This window comes from Microcaecilia unicolor, chromosome 5 (genome assembly GCF_901765095.1).
Source record: "Microcaecilia unicolor chromosome 5, aMicUni1.1, whole genome shotgun sequence".
NCBI lineage: Eukaryota > Metazoa > Chordata > Amphibia > Gymnophiona > Siphonopidae > Microcaecilia > Microcaecilia unicolor.
Genome location: NC_044035.1, coordinates 325,131,107 through 325,158,004, shown reverse-complemented (window position 1 = coordinate 325,158,004; position 26,898 = coordinate 325,131,107). Strand labels below are relative to the sequence as shown.

Below are 26,898 nucleotides of genomic sequence, written 5' to 3'. Positions count from 1 at the left end.
CTCCTAAAATCAAACTATAAGGGCTTTAAATTGAATTCCTAAAAATGAACTCACAAAAAGAGGGATATGCTTTTAACCACTTCTGAGGTGGACAGTAACAAAGAATACATATTAGAGTATGTGATAATGAAGAATCTTTAACATGACAAGCCAAAGTCTGGATCATCTTTGGAATGCAACCATGTTTCAGTCAGAAAAAGGCAACCTGGCTGACATTCCTCAAGCTAGTCCTTAATTAAACATGTCTTATTACCAACTGAGCGGATATTAATGTAATAACATTGAATGGGAACAAAGGAAGAATTGAGTTCCTTAACACAATCTACAGTTTTAAGAACAGAACGTCCATCTGATCTAACAGTTTGATTTAATTTTCTATACTGCTTCTTTCGCCTATATTGGGAAATATTTATAATTTCAATGAAGTGTGGTAAGACTTGAAAACAATCAATTGGGTTACTATAAATTGGAAAAGAATCCACAGAATGTTGATAATGTTGAATAATGTAAATGAGCAGACCCTACTTTCAAAATATGGGCAATAATTGGATTCCAAATACCAAGCAGAATAAGAGACAAAGCCAAAAACTAATTGCCGTAATGAATAAAATATTTGAAATGTTAAAGACCCAGCTTAAATCTAAGCCCCTTAGCTATTACTTCTGTTGCTGCATCAGTCACTGCGCAAAGGTGCACGCTAAGGTGTGCACCTTTGGCTTGCGCCCTAGGCGGCACGCTGAGCGACTGCATGCCACTAGGCGCAGTGATTTAAACCTCAGTGTCTGATGTCAGTAACGGGTGGGCGGAGCTTGCTCCCAAGCCCCAATAAGGCTTCTACTGACAAGATGACAGGTTCAGGACCTCTTAACAGCTGAAACACCAGGATGATATGGTAACAGGTTAGTGCAGTGATATAAACCTTCTCAGCATCTGATGTCAGTAGTGGGTGGATGGAGCTTGCTCTCAAGCCCCCCAGTAAGGCTTTCACTAACAAGATGACAGGTTCAGGACCTCTTAACAACTGAACCACCAAAATCCCAAGAAGCCGCACCTTGCATGTAGTACAGTACCCAAGAAATAGCAATGCATTTCCTTCTATACTGTGTAAAATATAAAGATCAAACGTTCCAGGGATGGTATTAGAGGAGTACAATTTGGGCAAGTGCCCCTGACCAGAGAGAGCCCTAAACCTGCTGGAAGCTGATGAAGGCATGACCTGGTACTGGACTTTAAGTCCCCTCCCAGATTTCTGCCCTGGGTCCCAGCTATGTCTAACACCAGCTCTGGCAAGGATACACATTTCAAATCTGACATATTCTAATCACAAAATAGAAAATAAAATTACTTTTTCTACCTTTTGTTGCCGGTCATTTTATTTTTTTTCAAATCATGTTGGTCCTAGGCTCTGGTTTCTGTTTCCCTCTGTCTTCTTTTAACTCACTCACCAGGGTCTCCAGTACATTTGATATTTCTTCTCTTTCCATCCTCACTATCCTTCTCTGTGTCCCTATCTTTCCCCATGTTCGGGATCTTCCTTCTCTGTGTCCCTATCTTTCCCCATATTCTTCATCTTCCTTCTCTGTGTCCCCTATACTTCCCTGTCCAGCATCTCTCCCCTGCTGGTCCAGCACCTCTCTGCCTTCTTTCCAGCAACCCCTCCTCTCCCCCCCCCCCCCATGGGTGCAGCACCTTTCTGCCTTCCAACCCCTCCCCCATGCCACAGTGGCTCTACCTGTTACCTTATCAACGATTCCTACAAGCCTGCTCTGAGGCCTTCCCTCTGCCGAGTCCCATCTTCTGATGCAACTTCCTATTTCTTGCAAAGACGGGAGGCCCCAGAGCAGGCCTGTAGGAATCGCTCTTGCAGCTCAGTAAGGTAGAGGCATTGAGGTGGGAAGGGGGAGGAAGGCACAGAGGGAAGGGAGCAAGGTAATTGCATTTTTGTTTGTTTTATTTATTTTTGTAACACGGGATCAAAAGTTTTATTCCTGCATCTGTGGTAAATCGTCCAAAGATATATACTTTTTATGTTACAATGGGTCCCTGTCCCCGTGTCATTCTCTAGTTCAGAGTACAGCTACAGAAATGGTCTATAGTCTTTATCATAATATATACACATACATACACTTTAGGTGGAAGAAGGGAGATTATATGCCACAGAAGTATTTAAATGTTGCTAAATGCACAGGACGTAGGCCACTTTCAATTCAAAGGAAGGTTTGGAATGAGAGGGCACAGGATGAAGGTGAAAGGGGATAGACTCATCTGTAATCTGAGGAAATTTATTTACAGAAAGGGTGTTGGATATGTAGAATGGCCTCCCAGTGGAGTCAAGGGCTATATTTGAATTAAAAAAAAAACATGGGACAAGCACAGAGGATCTCAAAGAGAAAAGAATAGTACAGATTAATAGTTGATATGGATATTGTATAGGCCATATGATCTTTATCTGCTGCCATTTTCTATATTTCTGTGACTATAAAATTGCATAAATTGGGGGAGGACAGATTAATTTGCAGGACACACATTTTTAGAGGGGATAGAGATAAGACAGTTGATGTTTGTTTATAATAGGTAGTAGAGTTCAATGCTGAGAGAGTTTGTGTACTTCCTGGGGTGGTCTGTATTTTAGTACAATTTATATTCAAAACATAAGACTTCCTTAGTATCCACACCAGATCAGTCCAGAACTTGTGGGTTATGTCCATTGACCAGTGGATGAAGACAAAGAAAATAGTTCTGTGTGATTTGCCTGTTAGGGCACTGTGCATCCACACTCAATATTTCTCCTTTCCTAGCAGATGGTGATGTTCACCATGCAGGATCTGGGCTGAATAAGTTGGTTAAGTTCCCACTGGTTAGGTTGAGCTCTGTTTACTGCCAGCACACGACAAAGCCTGGAAGGAAATGTTTGGGGGGATCCAAATCCATTTTCTCTCACTTTCCCTGGGAAGGTTTCTGGGTTGAGTGCCTTTGCAGGATGGTGTCAGAAGCTTTTCCGAGTCCAGCTTGAGAACTGTATTCCGCTCCACAATCGCAAAATGAGGCCAAAGAGGAATACTCGGAGGGATCCGAGTCCCTTCCCTTCTCTTCCCGTCCAGCTTCTTGCAGCTTGAAGGTTTTCCCGCAGGATCTTCAAGGCACTGCTTTACCTTCATTTTTGGTGTGAATGAGTTGCTAAAGGTTGGACATTCCAGGTCACTGCAGGAGATTCATAGGCCACCGAGGGCATCAGGCAGCTGGCTGCAGTTTCTCCATAAGGGGGCATGTTCCTAATTAGTCTGTAGCAGGGTTCTAAATTTTGTCTGCCACTGATGCGTCTTGAGATGAAGCGAGAATGCATTTCGGGGAAGCCCCAAAGAATATCTCTACTGAAACTATGCCTACCAAAAAGACACCGTTCCTTCTCAGCAGCATCTCACTGTACATTTGGTGGAGAGCCATATGCAGTATAGGCACAGTTTCTTTTTGAGTTGAGTTGCAACTGCCGTCTTGACCCTGTTACATTACATTTACTTAAAGTCTGCGTATACCTGTTGAGTTGGCTTGATAAGGAAGCAAGAGAAAGAAACACCATTTTTTTCCTGTCTTAGTTCTGGGGCGCCAGTTGCCCCTGGGGGCCTTTCTACTGGCACTTTCATTAGAGTTTGTTTATGGAGGATCTTTAGCTGTTGGTTTAAAATTGTTTTGTTATACCAGAATCATTAAAAAAAAAAAAAGTGGAGAAGTAGCCTAGGGTTAAACTATGACACTGATGCCCATCACGTCAACTCATGTACACAATTGATTATAGGAGGGCTGGAGGGCAGGCTGATACTTTGTTCCTAGGTCACCTATTGATACTTCTGGCCAGGGTATCTTAATCAGATGCGGGCCTGGTTGAAGTCTCCCCTCCACCACACCATTATTCCCCTTGCAAGCCTATGCTTTTTCTTGCAGGTTTCCTGGTAGAGGACACGTCCCATAGAAAGGCAGAGATGTATACTCTTTCCAAAATGGACCACGGTGCATGCAATGAAGCTACAAAGTAGTAAATTTAAAACAAATTGGAGAAAACATTTCTTCACTCAAGATGTAATTAAACTCTGGAATTTGTTGTCAGAGAATGTAGTAAAAGCAGTTAGATTGGCAGGGTTTAAAAAAGGTTTGGATAGCTTCCTAAAAGAAAAGTCCATAAGCTATTATTAAGTTGGGCTTGGGAAAATCCACTGCTTGTATTTTGGATAAGCAACCTAAAATGTATTATACTGTTTTGGAATCTTGCCAGGTACTTGTGAGCTAGATTGGCCACTTTTGGAAACAGGATGCCGGGCTTGATGGATCTTCGGTCTGTCCTAGTATGGCAGTGCTTATGTTCTTACTTATTCCGTATGCATGTGGTTTCCCTGCATTGAGTTCTCTTGGGATTCTTCATTGTGGTAATTAAGTTTCCAAATTTAACTCCTTCCCTAAGAGAGCAGCATGTAATGCTCATGTTCTGGGGCGGTCTTTATGTTGAAGTTTCTCAAAAAGTTGCCCTTTATGTTGCTTTTCTACCAAAGTAATCTGGAGAATATATTCCTGAAATGGCTTCCTAAAGAATCTGGAGAAGAGTTTCTTGAAATTGCTGTAGCTGTTATAGCCTTGTTTAAAAACAAACAAAAAAAAAAACTGGTTGGGATGGTGTATGAATTTCCTCATATTGCACAAGGAACTTACATAGTAACATAGTAAATGACGGCAGATAAAAATCTGACTGGTCCATCCAGTCTTCCCAACAGTCACACTCATTATCAATTCATGATTAAATCAACAATGAATGTGATATATACTTTATCACGAGTCTTTCTTTGGCGTTTCGAGGACATAGACTGTAGAAGTCCATCCAGCTCTGTCCTTATGTTCAACCTACTGGAGTTGCCATCAAAGCTTACGCCAGCCTATCCAAATGTCTTTTGTGGGACCCAGACTGTAAAAGTCTGCCCAGCAATGTCCTTGTTCTAGCTACTGAAATTGCCATTGAAGCCCTTTCCAACCTATCCTAAACTGGATTGCCATATACTGACACATACCTGCAAAGTCTGCCTGGCAGAGGCCTTAGTTCTTCACAGCTGGAGTAGCTGTCCAAGTGTCACATATCCACCCTCTGCAGCCATTTAAGGTTTATTTATTTATTTTTGCTTTCTACCATCTATTTTCTAAATAGGGTTCCTCTGTGTTCATCCTACACCCTTTTGAATTCCATCACTGTTTTTGTCTCTACCACATCCCTCGGGAGGGCATTCCAGGCATTGACAACTCTCTCTGTGAAAAAGAATTTCTTGACATTACTCCTAAGTCTAGCACCCGGCAACTCAGCTCATGTACTCTAGTTTTACCATTTCCCCTTTTCTGGAAGAGATTTGTTTCTATGTTAATACCTTTCAAGTATTTAAATGTCTGTATCATATCTTTCCTCTGGGCTATAAATATTCGGGTCTTCCAGTCTCTTCTCATGTGTCTTATGACGCAGGCCCCATATCATTTTTATCGCCTTCCCTGGCCTGCTTGGCCTCACTATTGACTTGTACAGGGACATCAACACCTCCTTTCTTCTGCTGGTTACTCCTCGATGCATCCCAGCATTCTTCTGGCTGTAGCCACCGCTTTGTTACATTGTTTTTTTTTTTTTTTTTGCTTTAAGGTCCATGGGATATCATCACCCCAAGGTCCCTCTGTCCGTCTGTGCATCTCAGCCTCTCACCTCCTAGGACATACAGCTCTCTTGGGTTTCTACGCCTTAAATATATCACTTTGCACTTTTTTGCATTAAATTTTAATTGCCAAATGTTAGACCATTCTTCTAAGTTTTGCAGATCCCTTTTCATGTTTTCCACTCCCTCTGGGGTGCCCACTCTATTACAAATCTTGGTATCATCTGCAAAAAGGCAAAACTTACCTTTTAATCCTTCAGCAACGTCACTCACAAATATATTGAAAGGAATTGGCCCCAGCCCCGATCCCTGAGGCACTCCGCTACTCACCTTTCCTTCTCTGAGTGAATTCCATTGACCACCACCCTCTGGCATCAGTCAACCAGTTTCTAATCCAGTTCACCATTTTGGGTCCTAATTTCAGCCTTTCAAGTTTAAGAGCCTTCTATGAGGGACTGTGTCAAATGCTTTGCTGAAATCCAAGTAGATTACATCTAGCGCATGTCCTTGATCCAGTTCTCTGGTCACCCAAAGAATTCAAATTCATTTGGCACGATTTACCTTTGGTAAAACCATGTTGCCTCAGATCTTGTAACTCATTGGATTCCAGGAAATTTGCTGTCCTGTGTCATTTGGGATGCTTATGCAGGCATTATTGTGCTTGGCCTCTGCACAGAATAATCAGTCTAACTTTCTGTGTCTTAGATTTTTCCTCTCGTATTCCCATTCTTAGACATTGCAGAACTTCTGTCAGTTCTTCTAACTCCAGTTTCTGCTCTTCCTATCTGGATTGTGGTGGGATTGTGTATTTTTGTATGATTCCACAGTGTTCCTTTTTCAAGTTGCAGTGCAAGAATATGAGTTCCTCTATTTTATCGCAGGGCTGCAGCCTCTGACCCAAGTTCATACATCCATTTTCATCAGTCCAGTCTCTAGCTGGTTGTTAGAGTACCTTCTGGGTGAATTCTATGACTTATCAGTGGAGCACAGGATGTCTTCATTTCTCTGCAGTTAAAACAAAAAAGAAGAAGAGGTGGAAAGATAATTGCCTGAATGGTCCAGTTTCTACAGCCAGACCTGAGCTGATGACTCAGTGATCTTGAAGTTTCCTCCTCCTGTACGTTTAGTCTTTAACCTCCTCCTTCAGCTATCAAGCATGTTCGTTTATATTTGCTTCTGCCTGACATTCTCTTTTTAGGTAAGCCACTTGGATATGTAGCTGTGTAGGTGGCAAATTTTAAGTTTCTCAGAAAAGGCACCAGCAACGGGGCTATTCTTTGTGGCTTGGGGTTCCAGTTCTGAGAGGCTTCTTGGCAGGCCAGGGGTAGTGGTTCTTTGCTATTTGAATGCTGACTCTCAGAAGGGCTGCACAGTATAGTTATAGGTGTGTGAAGAGTTTGTGGTTCTCCTTCTCCATTTGCTGGTTGGAATGCACAGCCCAACTGTGCCGGTCTGGAGGGATGTTGAGGTCTCGGGAGGAAATCACTTGAGACAACAGCGTCTGCATCCTTTGTCTCCTTAGCCTGAAATAGTGAATGCAGAAGAGGTCCTTCGTTTTATATTATACTTTTATGCTCATATCCCCTCCCTTATTACATAGGATTAATTTGATGCTACTAGCAACTCGATATTCCCATTAGGGTCTGTCTTGGAGTCTTCTAATATTCAACGTGGACTCTGGGATTCAAAATGAATGTTTTTCTTTGTTGTCTGCCTTCTTTCTGAAGACAGCTGGTCTATGTCTTAAGTGCTTCCTCCTAAAGTTTGGTAATGTTCTTTTCCCTTCTTTGCCTGCGTATATGCTGACTAGTTTCTTCCCCATCTTGATGGGAATATCTTGGGAATTATCTTTTTGGCAGACATGTCATGCTCAAATACATTGTGCAATTTCTTTGAAGAAGGCCTGGAATTTATGGGCTAAAATTGGAGGTTGGCTGTAAGTTCTTTGAAACTTCTTCCTCTTTTCAGAATCTTCCTCCCAGTGCTGGTCATTGTTGGTCTAACTTTGAAAGTCAAGAGCTACAATTGGAGGTTACAGGAAGAGATTGTATGTGTGTCTCATTCTTTCATATTTGGCAAACATCATTCCTCCTCTATGAACTGGCCTCTTCCCTCAGTTCTGACACCTTTATTCTAGCAGGGAGTTCATAATCCCACCCATATTCAGGACTGCTTTGCTACATCTGACAGGTTCTGGTGAGTGTGGATGCTAAGGAAGGAAAAATTATACCTGCTAATTTTCTTTCCTTTAGTCCCACCTGACCAGTCCAGAGGCCCACCCTAACATGTTTCTAATTTTGAGCCTCAATACTATCGCATTTCTTTTTGGTGAGGTGATCCCTTTTGGCTGTTTCCAATCTTGGATTAGCAGGTTATACTTCAGCGATTTGTTATACAAGATGCTGGCATAGATGCATTATAAATGTTAACTCAAACAGAAGTGACCACGTGCTGCTTTGTCAATCAAAATACTGAGTATCTGTGGCTACATGGTGCCCTTAAGGAGTGAATCACCGAGAACTATTTTATTTCTCTGTCTGCATCCGCTGGTCGACAGACAACCCCCAGGTTCTGGACTGGTCTGGTGGGACTAAAGGAAAGAAAATTAACAGGTAAGACATAATCAAAATATGGAAAAATTCAATAGAAAAGAAGTCCTTATTGAGTAATTGGTGCACCTCCATAGCAGCAATAAGTTCAACTAAATGTTTCCTGTAACTCTTTATTAGTCTTGCATCACCTGTGTGGAATTTTGGCCCATTTTCCCATACAGAACAGTTTCAGCTCTTGAGACATGTGAGATCTTCTGCATAAGCAGCTCACTTCAGGTCTTGCCATAACATTATAATAAGGTTTAGGTCAGGATTTTGACTTGGCCAGTCCAAAACATGAAATTACTCTTTCTTCAACCATTCTGTACTAGATCTAATTGAATGTTTATGGTGTTTGTTTTGCTTTAGCTCATGGATGGAAGTCAAGACATTCTCCTTCAGAATTTTCTGATATAAAGGAGTATTCATGGTTCTATCAGTGATAGCCACCTAGGTCCTGGTGCAATAAAGAAAAGCCCCACACCACAATACCTTGATCACTTATGTCCTGGTGCAATAATAAAAAAGCCCCACAACACAATACCCTGACCACAATGCTCGACAATCAAGATGAGGTTCCTACTTTTGGCAAACTAAACATTTCTTATTGTGACTGGAAAGCTGCAGTTAGATATTAGTCTGGGGTTCTTTGTGATTGTGGATCGTTTTTTGTTTGTCCTTGGCAGGACAACCACTTCCGGATAAAATTAGTGTACTTTTCAACTTTTTCCATTTGTAGACGACAGTGGATGGACAAAGCCTCATATGGTTCAAAATGGTTGTAGAATCATGTTCAGACAGAGGAGTATAAGCTATTCTTTTTCATAGCTCCTCTGAACTTTCTTTTGATCATGGCATGATGAGTTCTCACTAAGGGCCAGATGCACTAAACAATCGTTAGAGCCCTTCCCTTACCGATTCCCTTAGTGATTTGGTAAGGAACGGGCATGCATAAAGGAAAGGAAATGCAAATCAGCTGCTCGTTGTAGCTCACTTGCATTCTCTATTCCAACGTTAAATAGTCGGCCAATCGGCCGGTTAAATAGTCGGCCGGTTGAGCATGAGCAGAGCCAAGCGTTATGCTGGCTGCTCTGCGCATGCCAAATACACCTCCCTGTGCCGCCCGAAGACGCCGCGCTGCTCACCCCCTCCGATGCGGCTCGATCCAGAGGACAGTGCAGTTGAGGACGCCCATCCAAAAAAAATATCCAATTTGGCCGTCATTCCCCCCCACAATAATAAAAATGTCTTTTTTGGCAGTGCTTCACTCAGCTGAGAGACCAGGAAGTCTGTGAGCCAATCACAGCGTGTTTAGCTCAGCTAAACGCGTTGTGATTGGCTCAGGGATTTCCAGGTCTCTCAGCTGAGTGAAGCACTGCCAAAAAAGATGTTTTTATTATTGCGGGGGGGTGGGAATGACGGCCAAAATGGACGTTTTTTTTTGGATGGGTGTCCTCAACTGCACTGTCCTCTGGATCGAGCCGCATTGGAGGTGGTGAGCAGCGCGGTGTCTTTTGGGGGGGGAGGGGGGGATGGCGGCCAAAATGGATGTTTTTTTTAAAGCAGAGTGCTATTTTTTTTTTGTTACTTTTGTTGCAGTTTTTCAATCCCGCACAGCCCCAAAGAGAGGTACAGACCTCTCGTTAGATTTTCCAGTGTTAAGGCAATTGGAAAAGGTTAGTGCATCTCAGTACAATAGGGTTTCTACACAATTTGCTCATCTGCATTCTGTTTTCGTTAGCTGCTACCATCGTCAGAAAAAAGTCTTTAGTGCATGCCAGGGTTTGCTACTTGCTCGTTAATGGCTCGTTAAGTTTAGTGCATCTGGCCCTAACTTTTGTGGTGGACCAAACTCGAACCTTTTAGGACCTTTGTGCCAGTCATGCAGTTTTACTCTGCAGGGATGTTTGCTTGTTATCCGGTTACTTAGCACTTAATTTTAGTTAGCCAATTAAGTGTGCTAAGGAGACTAGAGGCTCACTTAAGACCAATTCAAAATCAGTGTGTAAAGGTGTTATCGTTCCTACTTTATACATTGTCTCTATAAACACAAAATTATTTATACCCTTTTTATTACATAAGAAAAGAGTGGCTTCAGTTAAACAGGGGTATCATGATAGGAACTTGTAAATAGATAACAGCCAGACTGGTGGAGAGGAAAATTCTGCTTGAAAACTGTAAGTTGTGTGTTTCTCCAGAACATTTGCTTATATACCTTTCCTAACTATTTCACACATTACTTTTCTTGTAGCTGCTCGTAACCATGTAAACAGGATGTGTTTGGCTGCCGATATTCCTCTTATAGAGAGTGGTACTGCAGGCTACCTTGGACAAGTAACAGTTATTAAAAAGGTTTGGTGGTATTATCTGTTGAGTTTTTTTTGGTATTGGTTTTGTGTGTCTCTGCTCTCCTCTGGCCTCTTCAGGACAATTTCTTAGACATTTTTGAACCACTTATTTTCTGGGCATTGCCCCCTTGGACTGTTATTTAATGTTGTGCTCCAATAGAGATCATTTCAGCTATCTCCGAGGCTAAGGTATCCCTTTTTCACTGCATCTGAACCCGACCTTTCACCAGGGACTCCTATATATTTATTTATTTATTTACCACCTTATTTACTTCACTGAAGGCGGTGTACAGCAAGAATAAGCTGGAGATAGGCAATACACAACAGTAAAAATATTCAAATAACAGCACACATTATGGCTTGGTATGCTGCTGACAGTGTCAACACAATGTACAGTCTCGATTATCCAGCCTTCGCTAATCCGACCATCCGGCATATCTGACAGATCCCCCCCCCCCAAAAAAAAAAAATGATGTCATCACATTGCCACCAAGAAGTACACAGGTTTTCTTCCTGTTTTCCAACTTCACACACTAGTTGCTGGTTAGTGTTAAAAATATATTTTTAATATAGATACCCTGTGCCTGTTCTTTATGCATAAAGTATGTTCTCCGTGCATTTTTTAAGGGCTTACCATTGTTTTCCTTATTATCTGACTTTTCGCTTATCCGACAGTGGCTTGGTCCTGTTTACATCAAATAATCGAGACTGTACTGTACTTTGAAACACTTTAATAGGTAGTACAGCGTGTAAGCAGATATGGAACATACAAACAGAGTAACTAACAGGATTAGATAGAATAAGGGAACATTGCAAATGAAGTCAGAAAAGGTGCATGATGATGATAGCTGGAGTAAGGGTGGATAAACAAGTCCTGCTACAGTATGTACAGCCGGCATTAGTGCTTTTGTGGGTGACTGACTATGTAGTTGCTTTTTCCATTAAAGTCTTGAGAGAAGAGCCAAGCTTTTGCCTTCATCCTGCTAAATGCTAATATACATTTTGTGGTTATTTTAGCTGACAAAATTATCAGTTAAAACAGTAGTTAAAAAAAAAATAAATCTAATTTTGGCACACTTTTCCTGCACATATACGTGATAATTATATGACCTATTACTACCCAGTGCAGAAAAGTGAGCTAAAAATTAACCTACGTTTTATATTGCTCTTAGTGCTAAATATTAACTTCAGGGTCTGAGGCAAAGTAACTTTCTTCTGTTGGAAATGAATATAAATTAAGAGAATCTCTTTACATGGAACTAAATCTCCCAGGCATAGGAAATGTGGTGCCATCATTCTAGGCCTAGATGATTGCTTCAGAGCTCTAGAACCAACACCTTCAGTCTTAGAAATACTTTTAACCTGGACACCTAACTTAGAAAGCCTGGAAATACTTCCCTGGTGTGAGGATGTTAGTTCCAAAGTTCCCAGGTGGGCTCTCCTACTAAAGTGAATAGTTTACTGTATTCAATGCACATTTTTTTCCTACTTTTTAACTGGTATGCAATTTGCTTACTATTAGTTTACTACATTGGTAATAAAGCTCATTTTGAGTCCAGTGATTAAAAAAAAAAAAAACATGCTAATTACTACCACTTTATTAAATCAGCCCCAAAGAGCCTTTGCTAGATGATGTTAGATCAGATATTTGCATGGTTCAGATATCTAGTGTTTGGAATTATCACAAAATGTGGCAACTAAAATCTTTGTGGATGCCAAAGCTTTGTCATGTAACTCCCATTCTGATGAAGTTTCATTGGCTTCTTGACAAGTGGAAGGTTAAGTTTAAAAGTGTTAAGTTTTTGCTTTTGAGTATATTTCAGTTAGCAGCCCATTGTCTTTCTTAACGTGTCAGTCGCTGTGTACCATGGCATAGGCTTTCCACTGTTTTCAGTAATTGCTCTAAAATTAGTAACAGCTAGAAATTCAGCTTTTAGTTGTGACGTTCCTAGTTTGTAGAATGTTCTTGCTCATTATGTACGTTTGGAACAGAATCTGCTGTCTTGCTGCAAACTGCTTTTGAAGCAGCTGCTCTATCATTAAAGAAAGCTGGCTTGGGCTCACTCTTTTTTTTTAGGTATTGTAACCTTTCTTAGTTTGGTTTCATAGTTTTATGCTTACGTTTCCCCTTTTTTTGTTTTATGATATGAATGGTAATCACAGTATGTAATATAACATAATGTAATCCATTTAAAGTAGGAGTGGGCAACCTTTGTCCTTGAGGGCAGTTGGGTTTTCAGGATTTTCCCCCATGAATATGCATGAGATTTATTTGCATGCACTGCCTCCATTGTATGCAAATCGATCTCGTTGGGAATATCCTGAAAACCTGACTGGGTTTTATGGCTCTCGAACCGAGGTCCCCCATCCCTGATTTAGAAATTTCTTCGTTGGGCATTATATCAAGATTGAGAATAAATGAATAAATTTATGTACCATAGTAACAGGCAGAAGAGAGAGGACTTTTCTGAACTGTAGGTGGAACAGTTTCAATAGCAATTATATGAATGTTCTCTTTCTGTATTAAATCCTACAGGGAGTAACAGAGTGTTATGAGTGTCATCCCAAACCAGCCCAGAAAACATTCCCAGGCTGCACAATCCGCAATACTCCATCAGAACCTATCCACTGCATAGTGTGGGCAAAATACCTATTCAAGTAAGACTTGCAGATGCGGATACTTATGTTTGTGGGTCTTTCCTTTAGGATATGCCAGTGCCAAAGTAAGACTTATTGTTAAGGGTAAATGCTTTTCTGTCTTATTTTTGAGTAGATAAAGAGAACAGCTTCCAGTCTACCTTACTTTTCTGTGAGTTGTAGAGATACTTGTGATCAATAAGAATGAAATCTTCATCTAATCAGCAGTCATGTGTATTTTAGTTTCATGTTTTGGTTCCCCTTTTATATATATATATATATATATTTTTTTTTTTTTTTTAATTTATTGCATTTGTATCCCACATTTTCCCACCTATTTGCAGGCTCAATGTGGCTTATACAGCTCCTTTTGCAGCAGATCAGTTTTTGGTTCAATTGTGTTCATGTTATATTGACCTTCTATAACTTGACCCCACATTTAATGAGATGATATTTAATGCATCCCAATCATAGCGTTATATCAGGGCACCACTATATATGTAAATGTATACACGGTGATTGAAGAGAGAACCCCTATATTTTGTTACCTATTTTACATGAAGTCACTGTGGAAATGGTGTTTTCTGAAGAAGATAGTCGTTTTATCAAGTTACTGCAACAAGCAAACCTTTACAAAGGAAAATGACATTGCTGAATTTCCAACAACCAACAAAGAATTGGACACTGGAGGCTTAAATAAGCTTCTGAAAAAGATGGTACAACAATGACCGTATGGGAAAAACGTGATCAATGCATGATTGACTCTGCAATAAGACAATTGCGTACCCATCTCCATGCTCATGTCTGCTCAGGGAAGACGTTTTGAACAAATTCTGTCACTGAAATTATCCTTGGTTACTTTGCAGCAGTAGCTCTGTTTTTCTCCTAATCTAAAAGGTTACATAATATTTTGCTAAACGTGCCCTGAACAACTGTTATGTGCCAATATCTGAGTCTTGTATTTTATAAGTTGTGTGATTACAGCATTAGGGTTTAGTAATGTTTTCTTTTTAACCTTGTTTTCAATGCATTTCTGCTCATTGACTTATCATGAGTTACTGTGCACTGAGGTAAAATGCATGGGTTCCCTTTTTTGTCCTCCAATCACTGTGTGTGTATAAATATGGGGGATATATATATATGGATGGTTGGAAATATGGAAGGAGAGGAACAACATAAAATTCAAGAAACAGCATGGTGAAAAGCAAGATGCTGATGACTTTGGTGCTGAAAATTGGGTTGTTTCAGTTCTTCCTACCATCTTGAACGAGTTTGCACCTCGTGACATTTTCAATGCTGATGAAAACGGTCTCTACTGGCGAGCGATTCCTGATGCAACACTTGCATTCAAACATGCTGAAACTACTGGAGGTAAAATGTCGAAGAACCGACTGATGATCTTCCTTTGCTGCAATATGGATGGGAGTCAGAAGTTGGAACCCCTCGTCATTGGAAAGAGCAAACAGCCCTGTTGCTTCAAGAATGTTAAGCGACTTCCTGTGTCATACGAGGCTAACGCAAATTCATGGATGACTGGGGAAATTTGGAAGCAATGGCTAAAGAAGTTAGACACTAGAATGCGGGCACAAAAGCATCAGATTTTGTTGCTTTGTGATAATTGTGTTGCACACAGTGATGATGTCAGGGTGTCTAATGTCAAGGTGGTTTCCTGCCACCAAACACTACCCCTCTGATCCAACCTATGGATCAGGGCATAATAGCCAATTTCAAACAACGTTATCGGGCTCTTGTGCTACGTCGTCTGATGAGTGTTATGGATGACCAGACTGGCAAGGATAAACGTGCTGTTGAACTGGCTCGTAATCTATCACGGTTGGATTCCCTACATATGCAGAAAAAAGCCTGGAATCATGTTACTCAGGCAACCATTGTGAACTGCTACAAGCGGGCAAGCTTTGTTAAGGATGTGGAGAGGGACGAAACAGATGCAGCTGTTGCAAACTTGTTAGATGAACAGGTTATTGACATCCCAGCCGGTGTTACTGTGTGTGTGTATGTATATATATATATATATATATATATATGTATATATATATATATATATATACACACACACACACGTCCAAAGAAATGCATGCAGTTAACTGGAGCGTGCACTTAACCGTTGTGACCCAAAGTAGCTTGACATCTGATAAACATATGTACAGTACTGTCAAATGTACAACCTTCCCTGCAGAGGAGTGGTCTTAAACCATGCATATAAGTGAATGTTGCACTTATCAGTGGTGCGCTAAACCGAAGTTTGGCCCCATAGAAATTGATGGCACCAAAAACGGGACCGAAGTACGGCATACAGTTAAACAGAGCATGCACTTATCCGACGTGCATTTAAATGGAGTGCACTGTATAAAGTTCAGCTGTGTTGGGGAACTTGGTCTCCAACTGAGGCTCCATTGACTGGAGATCAGAGCACTTTGGCTGGCCTTTGTCTCCTTTCATATAATCAACAAAAAAGTGAGCGTTTTGTCAGACAGTTCGACTGCAATAGTGTACATAATCAAATAAGGAGGCACAGACATCACATGAAAATAGCTGGTGCCAGTCAAGCCCCCACCCCTGTGGGCCAACACTTTACAGGATCAGATCACTGCACCAGTGATTTCACAGTAAGAATACTGAAAGGTAATTTTAAAACAATACAGGAACGTAAGACCTTTGAAATAAGAATGATTGAATATTTTGACACCCAACAAACAGGACTTAATAAGGATCTGGGTTTTCTAACCCATTACAAACCATGAAGCTGTATTTCTCTGTTTATTACCCTCCTGTCACCTACCAACACCCATCCTGTTAGAATATCAATGAAATGCTTTGATGTCCCCATTCATACCCCCACCCTCCCACTCTGTCAGACTGTCAAAGTGATGCTTTGATGTTTCTCTTATATATACTATCTGCCAACACATTTGCTTATTTCCGGTCTGACGAAGAAGGGCAACCTTCGAAAGCTGATCAAGAAATGTATTAAGTTATGCCCAATAAAAAAGGTATCATCTTATTTTCTTTTCCATATTTTATTTTGTTTGATTTCTATTGATAACCTTTAAGAGTGGACTAACATGGCTACCATGCCTCTCTACATTTATGTTAAAAGCAGTTGCAGGCAAGTTTCAGAATAGGTGAATACTGTACTACAGATTAGGAGCAGGCAAGTTTCAGAATAGGTGAATACTGTACTACAGATTAGGAGCAGGCATTAATACTCAAAATGCACCAGAGAGGTGCTGGTCCTAATTTATAACATGACCTGGAAAAGCTTCAGTTTTACATGCTATTGCCAAATACATGTGTTATTTCTTCATGCAGTCAGTTCTTCGGTGAGGAAGATGCTGACCAAGAAGTTTCTCCAGACACAGCTGATCCTGAAGCTGCCTGTGAGTAGTTTTGCATTAAACATCACAAACTTTGTTTCTCTGCTTATTCTCACAGACATGTTCAGAGTAAATTGCTTATAAAAAGCTGGAACATACGTTCATGTGATTTGTTTTGCCTGTAGGGGAACCAGGAGAAGCTGCCGCCAGAGCAAGAGCATCTAATGAAGATGGGGACATTAAACGAATTTCAACGAAAGAGTGGGCTAAGTCAACAGGATATGATCCAGTTAAACTCTTTAATAAGGTATGTGATGGTATATCATATATGTGATAGGAATAAGTGGAAGGGATTATAGCAGGAATATATTTTGCAGTTTGCTTTCCTTCATGTTCCATTACATGCAATTCAGAATTTGTAAAAAGTTGTGCACATGTTGAACTAAACTCTGCAAAGGGACCTGAAGGCACCAGCAGCAGTGGCGACTTGCATAGTCCTACATCCCACCCCCCACCTCTCAAATGACCAGGGCAAGAAATGGAGGATAGTGGCTGCACACCAGACCTGACTTTTTATTTGAATGCATGGGACACCATACAACCAGATAGTTCAAATTGGAACTCATGACTCGGTTGGTAGAGAAATTGGCCTAGTGCATAACTGTTTTCCTCCTCTTCCTCTTGTAGTGTGCTAGTACAGTGTTTCCCAAGTCAGTCTAGTATACCCCCTTGCCAGGAAACAGGTTGGCAAGCAGATAGAGTACGTAGAAGCAGACATGGTTGATGGATAATAAAAAAAGCTTTATTGTAAAACTAAAATAAAACCTCCCAACATGGCCGTGTTTCGCCCAGAAGGGGCTGCTTCAGGGGCGCACACTTACTGTTAAAATAAACAAAGGTAAAACAATAACAGAAGTTAATCTCTCTATATAAAACGCACCTCCAACGTTCTATGAAGCCTCTTTTAGCCAAAAGTGAAGGGGGTGAGATCGCATTGTGTCTGCCCCGCCCACGCGTCAAACGTGATGACGTCGAGGGCGGAGCAATGACACTCAACCAATCGCATCGCTCGGCAGCGAAGCGTCAGGGAAGGAGGCGGCGCTCTCGACGTCTAGCCTTCCCTTCGCTGTGTTCCGCCTTCTTCTGACGTCAAGGATGACGTCAAAAGAAGGCGGAACACAGCGAAGGGAAACCTAGACGTCGGGAGCGCCGCCTCCTTCCCTGACGCTTCGCTGCCGGAACCGCCACGGAGGTAAATTTTAAAAGAAGAAAAAAAAAAAAAACGCATGCATGGATGCGAAGGGGGGGAGGAGAAGAGGGCGGGCCAGGCTGGGACATGGGAGAGAGAGGAGCATGGATGCGAGGGGGGGGTCATGGAAGGGAGAGAGGGGACTTGCTGGAAAAGGATGAATGGAGGCGGCAGGGGACAGAGGAGCATGGATTGCAGGGCAGGCCTCAGGCAGAGGGGAAATGCTGGATAGGGATGAATGGAGGGGGCAGGTGACAGAGTAACATGGATGGCCATGGATTGGGACGGCAGGGCTCAGGGAAAGGGGAATTGCTGGATAGGGATGAATGGAGGGGACAGATGGGCATGGATGGATATGGATTGCAGGGCAGGCCTCAGGCAGAGAGGGGAAATGCTGGAAAGGGATGAATGGAGGGGGCAGGGGACAGAGTAACATGGATGGCCATGGATTGGGAGGGCAGGGCTCAGGGAAAGGGGAATTGCTGGATAGGGATGAATGAAGGGGACAGATGGGCATGGATGGATATGGATTGCAGGACAGGCCTCAGGCAGAGAGGGGAAATGCTGGAAAGGGATGAATGGAGGGGGCAGGGGACAGAGGAGCATGGATTGCAGGGCAGGCCTCAGGCAGAGAGGGGAAATGCTGGATAGGGATGAATGGAGGGGGCAGGTGACAGAGTAACATGGATGGCCATGGATTGGGACGGCAGGGCTCAGGGAAAGGGGAATTGCTGGATAGGGATGAATGGAGGGGACAGATGGGCATGGATGGATATGGATTGCAGGACAGGCCTCAGGCAGAGAGGGGAAATGCTGGAAAGGGATGAATGGAGGGGGCAGGGGACAGAGGAGCATGGATTGCAGGGCAGGCCTCAGGCAGAGAGGGGAAATGCTGGATAGGGATGAATGGAGGGGGCAGATGACAGAGTAACATGGATGGCCATGGATTGGGACGGCAGGGCTCAGGGAAAGGGGAATTGCTGGATAGGGATGAATGGAGGGGACAGATGGGCATGGATGGATATGGATTGCAGGGCAGGCCTCAGGCAGAGAGGGGAAATGCTGGAAAGGGATGAATGGAGGGGGCAGGGGACAGAGTAACATGGATGGCCATGGATTGGGAGGGCAGGGCTCAGGGAAAGGGGAATTGCTAGATAGGGAGGAATGAAGGGGACAGATGGGCATGGATGGATATGGATTGCAGGACAGGCCTCAGGCAGAGAGGGGAAATGCTGGAAAGGGATGAATGCAGGGGGCAGGGGACAGAGGAGCATGGATTGCAGGGCAGGCCTCAGGCAGAGAGGGGAAATGCTGGATAGGGATGAATGGAGGGGGCAGGTGACAGAGTAACATGGATGGCCATGGATTGGGACGGCAGGGCTCAGGGAAAGGGGAATTGCTGGATAGGGATGAATGGAGGGGACAGATGGGCATGGATGGATATGGATTGCAGGGCAGGCCTCAGGCAAAGAGGGGAAATGCTGGAAAGGGATGAATGGAGGGGGCAGGGGACAGAGGAGCATGGATGGCCACACACACACACTCTCTATCACACTGTGTCTTACATACACACTTGCACACACTCTCATTCTCACACACACACTCTCTCACAAACACACTCACACCCAGACTCACTCTCTCTCTCACACACTCACACTTTCACTCTGACTCTCAAACAGTCACTCTCACATACACTCTCCCAAACATACACACTCCGAGGAAAACCTTGCTAGCGCCCGTTTCATTTGTGTCAGAAACGGGCCTTTTTTACTAGTAGAATGATAAAACAGTTAAGAAAAAACATTAAATTATAGCAATAAATGCATAAATAACTAAGATATTTAATAAATAATGAATAAAAAATAACATCCGAATTAAAATAAAATTGAAAACTCAAAACACAATACTACAAGTGAAAAACATGAAAAGGTATGTGGGAACCAGCTAAGATACATAACATACCCTTGTAGTGTAAGTCATTCACCTCACCTAAGACATTACTGCAATGTTACTATACTTATTCCAACAAAAAATATAATATAAATTTAGCCAAGAGTATCAAATTGCCCAAAAACTGTCAAAAAGAGAAGAGGAGGAGATGCACTTACCATGACCGCCAGACATTGGGGGTGGGGGGAGGGGTCGCTGTTCAGGCAGCAATGACTGTCAGAAAGTGAAACAGCTCATGGTTGGTCAGCAGAAATAGGGACCGATATTGAGACCGCAGGCGTGAGCCGGGCTAACTCCTGTGGTCAACGGTCAGCCTGGATATTCAATATTAGGCCATTTCCGGTGACCAGCATTGAATATCTGGGTGTTTTTTTGACCAGTTTTTAAATTTAACCAATATTCAGCACTAGCCAGTTAATTTTAAACCAGCCGAAGATATTTCAGCAGCGTAATTTGGCTGTCAACGTAGCTGGCAGTGTGCTGAATATCAGCGGATAGCCAGTTACCTTGCGCGATATAACCAGTTTTCTGCTAAGCGCTAACCGGCAATATTCAGCGGGAAATAATCGGCTATCTCCTGCTAAATATTGCCGGTTTAGTTCCATTTAACTGGCCAGAAGCCATGCCTGGCTGGTTAAATGATTTTAAATATCAGGGGGATAGAGTAGAAGGCTAAGCTGAGCAAGCTTCCTTTCAAGGGTAAATGGTTGTTTGGAGAGGGATTGGACAAGTTGATTAAGACCTTAGAAGAGGCCAGTATACCTAGGCTACTAGAAGATAAGCCTTGAGGGGCCAGTAGAGGTTCCTTGAGTAGAGGATGTTTTCGAGATGCCAGGCATTAGTTGCCCGGGAACAGCAAGCGGATTGCAAAGAGACAGATTCTTCCATAGATATCAATCCTTTTGTGGAGGAGGTGGCAGTTGGAGGTTGTTTATGGGATTTCTACGACAGGTGAGTTATTGAGGTTATTTGAGACGGGTACATCTTAGAGTTGGTGTGGCTGTTGTCTTCCTGATATTCCAGACAAAGCAGTGGCTACAACTCCAGACGGTTGTAGCAGTCCCTTCTAGTGAGCAAGGCACAGGAAAGGATTTCATTTACTTCTGGTGCACAAGAAGGAAGGTGCCTGTCGGCCTATTCTCAATCTCAAGCAGGTGAACAGGTTCAGGTTCCACGTGGGGAATCTGAAATCGGCCATTGTTTTGGTCAGACAAGGAGAGTTTGATGTTTGTATATATTAAAAAGCTTGATGTCCTGCCATTTCTGAATACAGGCCATAGCGGCTAACAATTAAAACAATAGAGTGGTGATTTTCTTGGAGCAACTTGGCTAGGTAGTCAGGCCCTCATGATCAAAAGCAAACTCCGGCGCTAGAGGCTGTTAACGCCATACTAGCGACAGAGTTTGCAGCCGACCCATGATCAGAGCCCTCGAGCGCCTGAAACAGCGCACTTGAGGGCTCTCAGCGCAAGTAGCATGCAAATGCATGCTAAACAGGGCTTCTAGCGCAATTAGCTTGCAAATGCATGCTAATTGGCGCTTAACGCATTCATCCCCAATGATCAGCGACCAGCGCACCAAAGATTGGGTCACTGGCTGCAGCAAAATCAACGCCAGCTCCGAGCTGGCGTTAGATTTTGCGGATCATTGGGGAGGAATGGTGAGTCCTGTCCAGCATGCAGTTGCATGCTGGCAGGCCTCCCTTCCCCCCCAAAGCAAACGCGAACGGGGGGCTGGAGGTCCGGTGGACCTCTGGTCCCCCCGATGATTCCCCCCCCCCCCCCCCATGTTCATGGAGGGCTGGAGATCCGGTGGGTCTCCAGCACCCCCACCCCCTGAACCCACAGAAATCCAAGTGGCCACCTCCCGAAAAACGCTGTCCTACCCTCCCACCCAGCGACGGGGGGGGGGGGGGCTGGAGGATCGGTGGGTCTCCAGCCCCCCAAACCCCCACAAATCGTTGATTGGCCGTTTCCGGCCAAAGGATCACCCACACCGGACCTCCAGCCCACCCCAACTCCTCCTCCCCCCCCCCCCCCCCCCCAGCGTTCCACTTAGGTTCCCTGGTGGTCCGTGGTGTGGTGTCATGAACCCCCGACCCCCCTACCTTTTGTTGGAGGAGGGACGCAGCCTGCCTGCCTCCCTCCTCTTCTAGTCAGTCGACACCCAAAATGGTGGCACCCAGCCCCGCCCATTGCATCCTGGGATGCGCTGGGCGGGGCTACAGACCATGTAAGGGAATGGGGGTCGGGAGGGGGGGGTTCATGACACCACACCACGGACCACCAGGGAACCTAAGTAGAACGCTGGGGGGGAGGAGTTGGGGTGGGCGATCCTTTGGCCGGAGGCGGCCAATCAACGATTTGTGGGGGTTTGGGGGGCTGGAGACCCACCGATCCTCCAGCCCCCCCTCCCCCCCCCCCCCCCCCCCCCCGTCGCTGGGTGGGAGGGTAGGACAGCGTTTTTCGGGAGGTGGCCACTTGGATTTCTGTGGGTTCAGGGGGTAGGGGTGCTGGAGACCCACCGGATCTCCAGCCCTCCGTGAACATGGGGAGGTGGGGATCGTGGAGGGGGGGGGACTGGAGGTCCACCGGACCTCCAGCCCCCCATCGCTGGGTGGGAGGGTGGGAGATGGTTTGCCCGCCAGCGGCGGCCTCGTTGTTCGGGCCTCGGCAGGCTGTTTGACAGGTCTGGGCTTTTGACAGCTCAGACCTGTCAAACAAGTGCGGGAGGATTGTGCTGAGCGCATGCTCGGCACAATTCTCCCGCACTAAAACATGATAAAGATAATAGCGCTGCTTAGATTTGCATGCATTATCTTTGATCATCGATGCAGAAAAGCCCTGCGCTGTCCCGGCGCTATTTTTAGGGCGCTGTTTGGAACAGCGCGGGGCTTTTGATCATCTGGGCCTCAGTTTGGCCATTATCAAGCTTGTTCCTTCACAACTGATAAGAGTCCCTAGGAGTCTGTTCGACACTCGGCAGGGGACGTGTGTTCCTTCCAGAGGCAAAGGCGCAGCAATTGCAATCTCAGATTTGAAGCCTGCTTAGCTGCAGGGCTCATCTGGCATCCAAAGAGCATTGTTTTCATGTTGGTCCCCACAGTCTCGAGAGCTGGAGATTAGGCATCCTCTTTTAGGAACGGCGAGGGAGCAATCTGAGGTGATGACTGCAGAGTTCCAATTTGAGTCAGGGCATGAGTCTGGAACTTTTGTAGTGGATGATGGTTATAATGGACGCCAGTCTTTGAGGCTGGAGGCACCCATTGCCAGGGTGAGGCAAGGGCTCTGACCTCGGGAGGAGGCATTGTGATCGGTCAGCAGGTTTGGAAACCAGTGTGGTGAGACTAGCTATGGTGGCCTTTCTACCATTGATTTCAAAGCAAGCTAGCAAGGGTTCTCTCCAACGATTCGATAACAGTGGCCTGTGTCAGTTGGCAGGTTGATCCAAGTTGTTGTCAAACCCTAATGGTCTGGATGGAGAACATCTTCTGGGTCTATCAGCAGCGCATTTAGCCAGATGAGACAGCATTCAGGCAGATTTTCAGAGCAGAAATTTCCTGGACCCAGGGGAATGGTGCTTTAGTACATATGCCTTCGCAAGGATTCTGGATTACTGGGTGCAGCCAGTTATTAATTTAGTTCATAAGTATTGCCACACTGGGACAGAGCAAAGGTTCATCAAGCCCAGCATCCTGTTTCCAACAGTGGCCAATCCAGGTCACAAATACCTGGTAAGATCCCGAAAAAGTTCAATACATTTTATGCTGCTTATCCCAGAAGTAGCAGTGGATTTTGATTTAATAGTTAATGCCAAGATCACCGGATTTAATAGTTAATGCCAAGATCACCGGATTTTTGGGCCACAGGATGGCATCTTCTTTGGAAGGGATTGATGTGTTGTTGCAGCTGTGGCCTCAGGGCAGCATTCTGTATGTGTTTCCTCCTTGGCCATTATTCGGTCATCATTCAAAAGAGAGAGAGAGAGAGCCATAGAGGCTTGGTGGGTGTTGGTGGCTCCACAGGCCCTGGTATGGAGACTTCATGCATCTGGTGGTGAAGGAACTCATTCTGTTTCCTGTCTCAGATGGTCTTTCTAATTCAGGGCTCAATTCAGATACCTGATCCAGCTCTGTTTTGTCTTACAGCCTGGCTTTCTGGAGGGCACGGTTATGGAAGAGAGATTATTCCGGCAAAGTGATTTCTACCTTGCTTAAATTTAGGAAGAGGTTCACCCCCTTGTCAAGTGTTAGATTGTAGTTCATTTTTGAGAGCTAGTGTTTGGAGTGCTCATTGTTTCCTTTGAGGTCATGCATAGCGGAGATTCTGGATTTTTTTCAGGATGGTCTGGACAAAGGCTTCGTATTGGCATCTCTTAAGGTTCAGGTGGCAGTATTAGGATGCTGTTATGGTCAGGTTCAAGGAAGGTCATTGGCCTGCCATCCAGATATGGTCAGTTTCTAAGGGGGAGAAATTGATTCACCCACCTCGGAATCCGGTGGCTCCTTTTTGGATCTGAATTGTGCCCTGTCATTCCTAGTACAACCACCCTTTCACACTGAAGGATATCATCTTGACGTCTATGTTCCTGATGGCTGTTTGTTCATCCAGGAGAATTTCTTTCATGCGGAATGCCTTTTTTTGGGTGGCTGATTTCAGAGGAGAAGGTGATTTTGCATTCTGTACCCTCCTTTCTTCTCAAAGTGGCGTTATCTTTTCACATAAATTAAACTGTTTCACACCCTGTATTAGGGAAGGCAGGCAGGGATGAGTTATAGAGGAACTTCCATTAGCTGGATGTTAGGGGAATGGATGATTTTCAGAGTCACATGATGCAGAGAGTGGTGGTGAACATATGGTGCACCGACAGCTTGGTGCCCCATTTCTAATCAACTTTTACTGGAACTTCCCTTGATTCTGGATGAGCAAATTTTAGTATAGGATCTCTTCAGAGGCATATGGACAAATATCTTACTCGCTCCATGATGGCTACGGCATCTAATCCTCCTCGGAGAAAAGAAGACCAGACTCAGCTTTGGAGGCCAATATGGCGGCTTCCCCTCCTTCTGCACCTAAGTCACAAACCCACTCCGACTCCATGATAACAGAGCTGACTGTGTCAGTGGTGCGAGCGCTGGAGCCCAGGTTCACGCAACTCTCTGAACAATTAACAGGCTTGTCTTCATTAGCATCAGCTTACGCGCAGTACCAGAGAATTAGAGGCGCTAGTGTCGGAGGTTGTAGACACCCAACAGGCCTAAGTGGAGGGACTTGCTAAATTAGAGCGGCTGACCCAGGATCATCAACAGAAATTGGGCGATTTGGAAAATCGCTCTCCGTGATAATCTACGGTTTGTGGGTTTTCCGGAGTTAATAGCAGAAACAAAACTAACGCAAGTACTAGAAACCTGGCTTTTGGCAACGTTCCCTGATGCAGTGGACGTAGGAGTGATACGCCTGGAATTGGGTTCACTACTTAGGCCAACCTCAAGAAAGGGATTTATGACCTCAACTAATAGCTAAATTCCACCACTATTCTCAAGCGTCAGTGCTTCGGCTTTACAAAGGCTGCAGGGATGAAATAAAATTTGACTGTGATCTAATTAAAATATTTCAAGACTATTCAGCCACACTGACTGTTCGGCGATGCGCTTTTTCCCCTGCATGCACAATGTTGGTGAAGAAACAACAGTGATTTATTCTGCAATATTCTGCCACTTTAAAAGTGTTCACTAATGGCAAATGGATATCATACACATCGCCAGATGCCGTTATGGACTGGATCAATCATCCAACCACATGACCATGCAAATTTTCTCGTACCAGTTTGCTCTCTGTTGTTTACTGATTGGACTTCAGATGTTCTAAATAGAAACTACCGGTCGGAGGGAGACAAGAACAATTGTTCCATGGTTTCCAGTTATATTATACTAGATAATTAATAAGGGGAAGCACAAGAAATGTTTGGTTTATTATAGGTTAAAAGGATTAGAGATGGGTACACATAAGCGTTATAGTAACTCAGTGGCCTGCCTGATGGCGATGGTTATGGCATGCTTGATAAGGTGGTATGGGTGGGAAGGGGGGAAGGGGTATTGGGGGGGGGGGGGGTAGAAGTATCTTGGGGTTTTCCACCATTTTAACTGTCTTTGCGTTGCTATTGGAAGTGGGGTAGGTTTGTGTTCCAACTTAATTTTGGGGGATCGTGGAGGCACAGTTCCCTTTAGGTCGGAGCCATTGGTCAGAGCTCCTTTGTTTCTTTCTGTTGGTACTTCGTTTTTTCACACTGGGCTGGGGCTGGGCGGCCCGGGGTTTGTTTGATTGTTTTTTTGGTTTGGTTTTTTTTTTTTTGCTGCTTGGCTGACTCGCAGATCTTGTTTTGGCTGTGCCTGCTAATCCCTCAATGTTTCATTTAATATCTTGGAATGTTTTGGGGATTACATCCCCTATCAAGCGTTCCAAGATCTTGTCCATGCTTAAACAACATAAAGCATCATTTGCATGTTTGCAAGAAACAAAACTCTCTGATGCAGAACACCAGAAACTAGCGAGTGGGGGAGTGCCATTTCTCTTCTTCTTCTGGCTGTTGAGGGGGAGTAACTATTCTTATAAAATGAGGCCGACCTTGCACGTTCCGGCTGGTGGAGAAGGATACTGAGGTGCAATTTGTTTTTTTTACATTTGAATTATTTGGGTCAGGAATATTATCTTTGTGCAGTTTGCGGACACAACACATACGATGCTGGATTTTTCTGCACCTTGGTCCGATTGGGCCTAAAGTATGATACAGCTCCACAGATAGTCTTGGGAGATTTTAATCAAGTACATGACCCTACCTGTGATCGTTCATCACCTAGGGCAGTGATGGCGAACCTTTCAGAGACCGAGTGCCCAAACAGCAACCCAAAATCGAATTATTTATCGCAGAGTGCCGGTACTCATTATGGGCAAGGTCACCACATATGACTCCACCCCTATGATAGCCACACCCCTTACACCAGCCATGGCGCATATAAACAGACAAACAAACAAAGCAAACACTGGGCCTTCAGGATTGAGAAAAATGTAGTTCTTTATTTATAATGGAGACCCGACACGGTCCGTGTTTCGGCGTACG

General features: G+C 44.0%; 1 protein-coding gene across 1 annotated transcript in view; it reads left to right on the top strand.

Annotated features, from left to right (window-relative positions):
• Positions 1–26,898, top strand: part of UBA2 (ubiquitin like modifier activating enzyme 2) — a 114,317-nt gene that overhangs the window by 17,332 nt on the left and 70,087 nt on the right. Inside the window, exons 5-8 of the mRNA XM_030204447.1 lie at positions 10,515–10,615; positions 13,148–13,269; positions 16,579–16,646; positions 16,769–16,890. Coding sequence (XP_030060307.1) covers positions 10,515–10,615; positions 13,148–13,269; positions 16,579–16,646; positions 16,769–16,890 — 413 coding nt within the window. The remainder of the gene's footprint in view (positions 1–10,514; positions 10,616–13,147; positions 13,270–16,578; positions 16,647–16,768; positions 16,891–26,898) is intronic.